Source organism: Caretta caretta, chromosome 24, assembly GCF_965140235.1.
Source record: "Caretta caretta isolate rCarCar2 chromosome 24, rCarCar1.hap1, whole genome shotgun sequence".
NCBI classification, from domain to species: Eukaryota; Metazoa; Chordata; order Testudines; family Cheloniidae; genus Caretta; species Caretta caretta.
In genome coordinates, this window is record NC_134229.1 from 15,766,338 (window position 1) to 15,774,080 (window position 7,743).

The 7,743-nt window shown below is 58.1% G+C and overlaps 1 protein-coding gene across 1 annotated transcript; it reads left to right on the top strand.

Moving 5' to 3' along the window:
- Positions 1 to 3,017: 3,017 nt before the first annotated feature.
- On the top strand, positions 3,018 to 7,260 carry LOC142070025 (trypsin-like). Its single transcript, XM_075122943.1, has 5 exons — positions 3,018 to 3,093; positions 4,357 to 4,519; positions 5,291 to 5,544; positions 6,197 to 6,333; positions 7,062 to 7,260. Exons 1-5 carry the CDS (start codon positions 3,054 to 3,056, stop codon positions 7,212 to 7,214), a joined length of 747 nt encoding a protein of 248 aa, XP_074979044.1. The 5' UTR covers positions 3,018 to 3,053; the 3' UTR covers positions 7,215 to 7,260.
- The last annotated feature ends 483 nt before the right edge of the window (positions 7,261 to 7,743 follow it).

Here is a 7,743-nt window from a genome sequence, read left to right on the forward strand (position 1 = left end):
GCTGAGATCCGGGCCCCGTCGCGCCACGTGCTGCCCAGACCCACAGCGAGGGACAATCCCTGCCCCAGCTGAGATCCGGGCCCCGTCGCGCCACGTGCCGCCCAGACCCACAGCGAGGGACAATCCCTGCCCCAGCTGAGATCCGGGCCCCGTCGCGCCACGTGCCGCCCAGACCCACAGCGAGGGACAATCCCTGCCCCAGCTGAGATCCGGGCCCCGTCGCGCCACGTGCTGCCCAGACCCACAGCGAGGGACAATCCCTGCCCCAGCTGAGATCCGGGCCCCATCGCGCCACGTGCTGCCCAGATACACAGTGAAGGACAGTCCCTTCTCCGACACACAAACACACAATCACACTCGCCTGACTTGATTCTCTAACCTGCTGCAACGCAACTAGTTAGCAACTCCATTAGCACCAGCCGGGCGTGCCCTCTAATTTCAGTGAGACCTACATAAATTATCCCTGGTATAATCCCAAAAACACGACAGCTCCGGCTTCCTTCCCCCGCATCTGGGCCATGTGAGCTGCCCCTAATCCCCAGCTTGCATGGGCCCCACAATCAAGCACCACCCCTTATCCCTTTTGCCGGTGACACCCAGGCTTTATTTGACGCCAAGGCAAGGAGACAGAGGCTTCGGAGGATTAATGACAGGCTGAAAGGCGTGGGACAGCCCTGCCCTGCACGCTGCTTCGAGGGCAGCGGGTTCCAGGGCCGAAGGCAGGTTATAAGCCAAGCACACAGAGGATCCAGCAGAGAGGAGTCTGTGGACACAAGCCAACGTGACTCTGCTTGCTGGGGAAGCCAAGGTGCCAGGGGAAGTTCCTCCACCCAGTGCACGGATTACCCAGCTCCGGTGAGGGCAGATTTCTGGTTGATCTCCGGGCTGAGCCAGTTTGGGGGGACCGCAGTGGAGGGGGACGCCAGGACGGCTCGGTGGCCAGTACAGATTGGTGAAGGGTAACACTGCTTCTGCTTCATCTCGGTTCATTCAGGAGGGGAACCACACAATGGATGATTCCCGTGGCCTCCGCTTGACAGAACTCCGGGCCAAGCGCTCCGGGGCACTGTCTCTGCAGACCCTCCTCTGTTATCGGATTCATAGATTCCAAGGCCAGAAGGGACCATTGTGATCATCTAGCCGGACCTCCTGTAGAAGGCTGGAGAACTTCCCTCACTTAATTTCTGGTGGAACCAGAACAGAGCATTTAGCGAAAACAGCCCATCGGGATTGCAGAATTGCTGCTGATGGAGAAGCCATGAACAGCCTTTGATGAAGGGCAAGGGAGTGATTGTGGATTTGTGTTTGGCATTCGGTTAACAATAGGAAGGGTCAGTTCGGATGATCACAGAGGTTCTCATCTGGCTTTATAATTGGCAAAGCTAGGAAAATCACAAGATTGGCATGAAAAATCATGAGATTTAACACCAATAATAATCCAGGCAAATGAAACCACGTTGTACAAAATGGGAGGCTAAAAAAATCACTCTGCCTTCAAAGCAAACAAAGAAACTGTTTAAATAACATGCAAAAAGCCTTTTAGCATTGAAAATGGATGGGTTTTAACACTTTCTCGTTTTGAAAGTTTCTGAAATTGTTTTTTTTTTTAATGTGGTTTTGAAATTGCTGCTTAATTAATAGACACCCAAAAAGTCAATTTTGAAAATTGTTTATCGTGGAACCAGAAGTCAAGAAATGCTTCAGAATGAAAAAAATAAGTTGGTTTTAAATTTCAGTTAAAAATTGTCAGGGAACGTTTCAAATGTGGCAAACCAGTTCCAGTTTGAAAAAACCAACTGCATGAAAACCTGTTTACAAGTTTTCAAGTTACCCAATGTCTTGCATCCCCCCTCCCCAAAAAAATATTTAAAATGTCCCACAAATTCTTGAAAATTCCCCCCCAAAATTTGCAAAATTTCCCCCAATTCTTGACATTTTCTCCAAACATTTTGAAAATGTCACCTAAATTCTTGACCTTTCCACCAAACGTTTTGCAATTTCCCCAAAGTTCCGGATTTTCCCCCTTTTTAAATATTTTGTGTGGTTTCTTGAAATTTTCTGCAAAATCCTTGAAATTTTCCCCCAAATATTTGAATTTTTCCCAATATTTGAAATTTTCCTACAAAGTTGCAAAACGTTCTCTAAAAAATCTTGAAATTTTCCCCACGTTTGATATATTTGGGGATGGAGGGGTGGGTGGATGGATGTGTTTGGGGACGGAGGGGATGGATGGGTGGATGGACAGACTTGTTTGGGGATGGGTGGTGGATGGACGGACGTGTTTGGAGATGGGGGGTGGGTGGACGGACGTGTTTGGGGATGGGGGGTGGATGGATGTGTTTGGGGATGGGGGGGTGAGTGGACGGACGTGTTTGGGGACGGAGGGGTGGATGGACGTGTTTGGGGATGGAGGGGTGGGTGGACAGACATGTTTGGGGATGGAGGGGATGGGGGTGGATGGATGGATGTGTTTGGGGATGGGGGGGTGGACGGACATGTTTGGGGATGGAGGGGTGAATGGACGGACGTGTTTGGGGACGGATTGGTGGATAGACACGTTTGGAGATGAGGGGTGGGTGGATGGACGGACGCGTTTGGGGATGGAGGGGTGGGTGGATGAACGGACGTGTTTGGGGATGGGGGTGGGTGAACAGACATGTTTGGGGGTGGAGGGGTGGGTGGAGGGACGTGTTTGGGAATGGAGGGGATGGTGGGTGGGTGGATGGATGCGTTTGGGGATGGAGGGGTGGACGGACGGACGTGTTTGGGGACGGAGGGGAGGATGGACGCATTTGGGGATGAGGGGTGGGTGGACGGACGAGTTTGGGGATGGAGAGGATGGACGGCCGTGTTTAAGGATGGAGGGTGGGTGGACGGACGTGTTTGGGGATGAAGTGGCATCAAACCCAGAGCAGGTGGTGGGTGTCAGTGGGCGGAGCCCATGTTGTGGGGGCGGGCTAAGTTATCTGTTAATTTTCCCTTTTCCTTCTCTCCCCCGCCCCCCGTCCCAAGCCAGCAGCCGCTCGCCCTGTGCATCACCACATCTGAGCCCCATGGAGCTGATGGCTCTCGCGCTGCTGGTGGTGACTGCAGGTGAGGGGGGTATATGAGAGAGGGGGGGCTGTGGGAGGGGAAGAGGGTGTGTAGGGAGGAGGGGGTTGTGTGCACATGGGGGGCTGTGTGTGCAGACAGGGACGGGGGGGCCATATGGGGGAAATGGGTTTTTGGGGGGGTGCATGTGTGCAGGGAAGGATTGTGTATTTGGAGGGGGAAGGGGAGGTGTGGGGGGGAGGGATGGGGGTTGCGGGAGAATGGGGAGGTGTGGGGGGATGGGGTGGGGGCAGAGAGAGGGTTGTGGGGGGATGGGAAGTGTGGGAAGAGGGAGAGGGTCATTGGAGGAGGGATGGGGAGGTATGGGGGCAGGGAGGGGTTGTGGGGGATGGGGGTGAGGGCAGGAGGGGGTTGGGGAAGGGGAGGGGTTGGGTCAGGGAGGGAGTTGTGGGGGGCAGGGAGGGAGTGGTGTGGGAGGGTTGTGCATAGCTGCAATTTCTGAGGGGGTCTGGCCATGACGTTTGCCCGCAGTGGGGTGGGGAGGCGTTGGCAGTGGGGACTTAAAGGGCCTGACGCATCTTAATGCATGAGCCACTTGGGCCTTGACTAGAGTATGGGGATAGATAGATAGATAGAGGGGGTGTGGGGGGATGGATGGATAGATAGAGGGGGTGTGGGGGGACAGATAGATAGATAGATAGAGGGGGTGTGGGGGGATGGATGGATAGATAGAGGGGGGATGGATAGTAGTGATGTGGTGGGGCTGGATAGATGAATATTGGTGGTGTGGGGATGGCTAGTGGTCTGTGTAGGGGACGGATAGACAGCTAGAGGGGGCGTCACAGATGCTGGAATTGGGGTTTTAGAGGTGGTGCTGCACCCCCTGGCTTGAAGTGGTTTCCATCATATACAGGGTTTACATTTTGGTCCAATGGCTCTCTGCACTCCCCACTATAGAAATTGTTCCAGCATTCCTGGGGGGTGTTGGGATGGATAGATAAAGCGGGGTGGGGGGATGGCTAGATAGATAGTGAGGAGGGGATTGTGGGGCTGGATCGATAGTGGGCTGTTTGGGGATTGATGGATAGATAGATCCATCAGTGAATCCTCTCCCATGGCTCCAGCAGCTGGGGATTTAAGACCCAGACAAAACACGGTGCCCCTTGCCCTAAAATCACTGGAACTGGCCCCACGACCCATTGCAGCAGCTCTGCCTGTGACCCCAGCGCCCGCCTGCTGGCCCTACCCCAATCTCACCCCAGTCCTACCCCGGGCCCCTCGTGCTGACGTGGGGTTTGTCGACAGGTGCTGCAGTGTCTGCCCAGGACGACGGGGGCCGGATCATCGGTGGGTTCACGTGTCCCCCCTACTCCCAGCCCTGGCAGGCCTACGTCTACGGCCCACTGCAGTGCGGGGGCATCCTGGTCGACAGGAGCTGGGTGCTCTCCGCCGCCCATTGCTACAGACCGTAAGTGTGTGTGCATGTGTGTCCCTGCTGCCCCCTGCTGGAGGGGCTGAGCCCTGGTCTGTGTGTTTGTGTGTGTGTGTGTGTATATATGTGCCCCCCTGTTGCCCCCTGCTGGAGGGGCTCGGCCCTGCACTCTGTAGTGTGTGTAGGTTTGTGTGTCCCTGCCGCCCCCTGCTGGAGGGGCTGAGCCCTGGTCTGTGTGTGTCCCTGCCGCCCCTTGCTGGAGGGGATGGGCCCTGCTCTGTGTGTGTCTCTCTGTGTGTGTCCCTGCCGCCCCCTGCTGGAGGGGATGGGCCCTGCTCTGTGTGTGTCCCTGCCGCCCCCTGCTGGAGGGGCTGAGCCCTGGTCTGTGTGTGTCCCTGCCGCCCCTTGCTGGAGGGGATGGGCCCTGCTCTGTGTGTGTGTCTCTGTGTGTGTCCCTGCTGCCCCCTGCTGGAGCGGCTCGGCCCTGCACTGTGTGGTGTGTGTAGGTTTGTGTCCCTGCCGCCCCCTACTGGAGGGGCTGAGCCCTGGTCTGTGTGTGTCCCTGCCGCCCCTTGCTGGAGGGGATGGGCCCTGCTCTGTGTGTGTGTCTCTGTGTGTGTCCCTGCCGCCCCCTGCTGGAGGGGATGGGCCCTGCTCTGTGTGTGTCCCTGCCGCCCCCTGCTGGAGGGGCTGGGGGCTGCTCTGTCCAATTTCTCCCCCATTCCCAGGAGGGCGGCAGCGGCGGGGGTCTGTGGCCCGTGGGGCCAAGCCTCTGACTATCGGCTCCCTCTTGTCCCTGGCGGCTAGCGGCCTGCGGGTGCGGCTCGGGGAGCAGAACCTGGCGGTGCAGGAGGGGCCGGAGCAGGACCGAGTCGTGGCTCGTGTCATCCTGCATCCCAACTACAACCGCTTCACCCTGGACAGCGACCTCATGCTGCTCAAGCTGGCGCGACCGGTCAACATCGGCCAGACCGTCCGCCCTGTCACGTTGCCCTCGGCCTGTGCGGCCACCGGGACCATCTGCCTCATCTCAGGCTGGGGTACTGTCACCAGCCCCCAAGGTAAGGCCGGGGAGGAACCGGGAACATCAGTCGGGAATGACTCCCGGGGCCTGAGTCAATCCAGTGTCAATCAGGAGTGAGTCCCTATATGTCCTTGGGGCTGACACCAGGGTGATTCAATAAGGAGTGACCCTGTGCAGGTCTCTGGGGCTGATTTGAGCCAATGTCACTCAGGCGTGACTCCCGGGGCCTGAGTCAACCCAGTGTCAATAAGGAGTGAGTCCCTATATGTCCTTGGGGCTGACACCAGGGTGATTCAATAAGGAGTGACCCTGTGCAGGTCTCTGGGGCTGATTTGAGCCAATGTCACTCAGGCGTGACTCCCGGGGCCTGAGTCAACCCAGTGTCAATCAGGAGTGAGTCCCTATATGTCCTTGGGGCTGACACCAGGGTGATTCAATAAGGAGTGACCCTGTGCAGGTCTCTGGGGCTGATTTGAGCCAATGTCACTCAGGCGTGACTCCCTGGGGCTGATTCAACCCAGTGTTAATCAGGAGTGACTCCCTATGTGTCCCTGGGGCTGATACCAGGAGCGACCCCCTGTGGGGTCTTGGGGCTGATTCAAACCAGGGTCACTCAGGAGTGACTCCCTGGCACTGATTCAATCCGGTGTCACTCAGGAGTGACCCCACTGTCTCGGTATTTTCCCCAGCCACGTTCCCCAACCTCCTGCAGTGTGGATACGTCCGGATCGTCTCGGCCCAGAGCTGTCGGGCTTCCTACCCCGGCCGGGTCACCAACAACATGGTGTGCGCAGGGGTCATGGGTGGGGGCATTGACTCCTGCCAGGTGAGCCACAAACCACAGGGGTGGGGGGCTCAGCCCACTCCCCTGGGTCTCTGCCATGACCCTGGGAAGGGAAGTCTCGGGGTGGGAGTGGGGATCTGGAAGGGGCTGGTGGATAGTTGGGGGGAGGGACGGGCACTGCCCCATGGGGGTGGAGGGGAGTGTGGACTCCCCCCCCCCCTCACACATGAAGGGGGGTGGAAGGGGGGCACATAGGCAGCGCCTCTTGGGGGAAGGTCTGGCTCTACCCAAAAGAGTGGGCAGGGGGCACACACTGGGGGAGAGGTGGCCTGCCCCACAGTGTGGGGGCAGAGGCGGCCCAGATTCAGAGCCATCGTTTGCCACTTGTCATGGCAAAAGCAGGATGGGGATGGGGACCCAGTGGGGAGGGGGAGGAGCTGGGGGGTCTGGGTTTTCAGAGGGGATTGGAGCCCCATAGATCACGCTAGCTCCCCTTAGGGCAGGGGACCATGGACTGGGTCTACAGGTGCCCCTCAGTCCCGACCCGCAGCCCCCGCTAGCCCTGCCCTGGGCTCCTCCCACCCCCAGCTCTGCCGGCAGGCCTCACTCCCAACCCACAGCCCCCTCCTAGCCCAGCCCTGGGCTCCCCCCAGTCCTCCCAGCTCTGCCGGTGCCCCTCAAGCCTGACCCACAACCCCCTGCTAGCCCGGTCCTCGGCTCCCCCAGCCCAGTCGAGGGGGGTCGTTATGACGCAAGGTGTCTCTCCACAGGGTGACTCCGGAGGTCCCCTGCTGTGCGCTGGGCAACTCCAGGGCATCGTGTCCTGGGGGCTGCAAACCTGCGCCCAGCCCAACAGGCCCGGCGTCTACACCAAAGTCTGCAACTATGTCGGATGGATCCGCAGAACCATCCAGCTGAACTGAGGACGGTGCCAGGGGGCAGAACCCATAATAAAGCCTGAGGAGCAGGGTCTGTGTCTTGGTGTCTCAGCTCCTGGGCCCCTGGGAGCGGTTGGACCCAGGTTCCACCAAGCAGAACCTGGCTAACAGCTCCTGTTTCTTCCCACCCCTGAACCAGGTGCATTAGGCACTGGTTGGGGCCCAAGGGCAGGCCCTAAAATACTGACATGGCAGGGAAATTTCTCTCCCTTGGGTCTACAAGCAGCTGGTGCCCCTCACTACTGACCCACGGCCCCCTGCTTTCCCAGCCCTGGAATCCCCCCCAGCTCTGCCAGTGCCCCTCAATCCCAACATGCAGCCCCCTTCTATGCCAGCTGTTATATGGGTAAACACCTTCCAGGTTTGCAGGAACTATAGCTAGTGGGAAAATTATCCCTCCAAAGCTTTTTTTCAACTAAGACTTTTCTAGCTAACTCCTTACCAGGCTCCCATCCCCATGGTGTCTGGGCACCTCAACCTCTTCAATGCATTTAACCTCACGCCGATCCTAGCT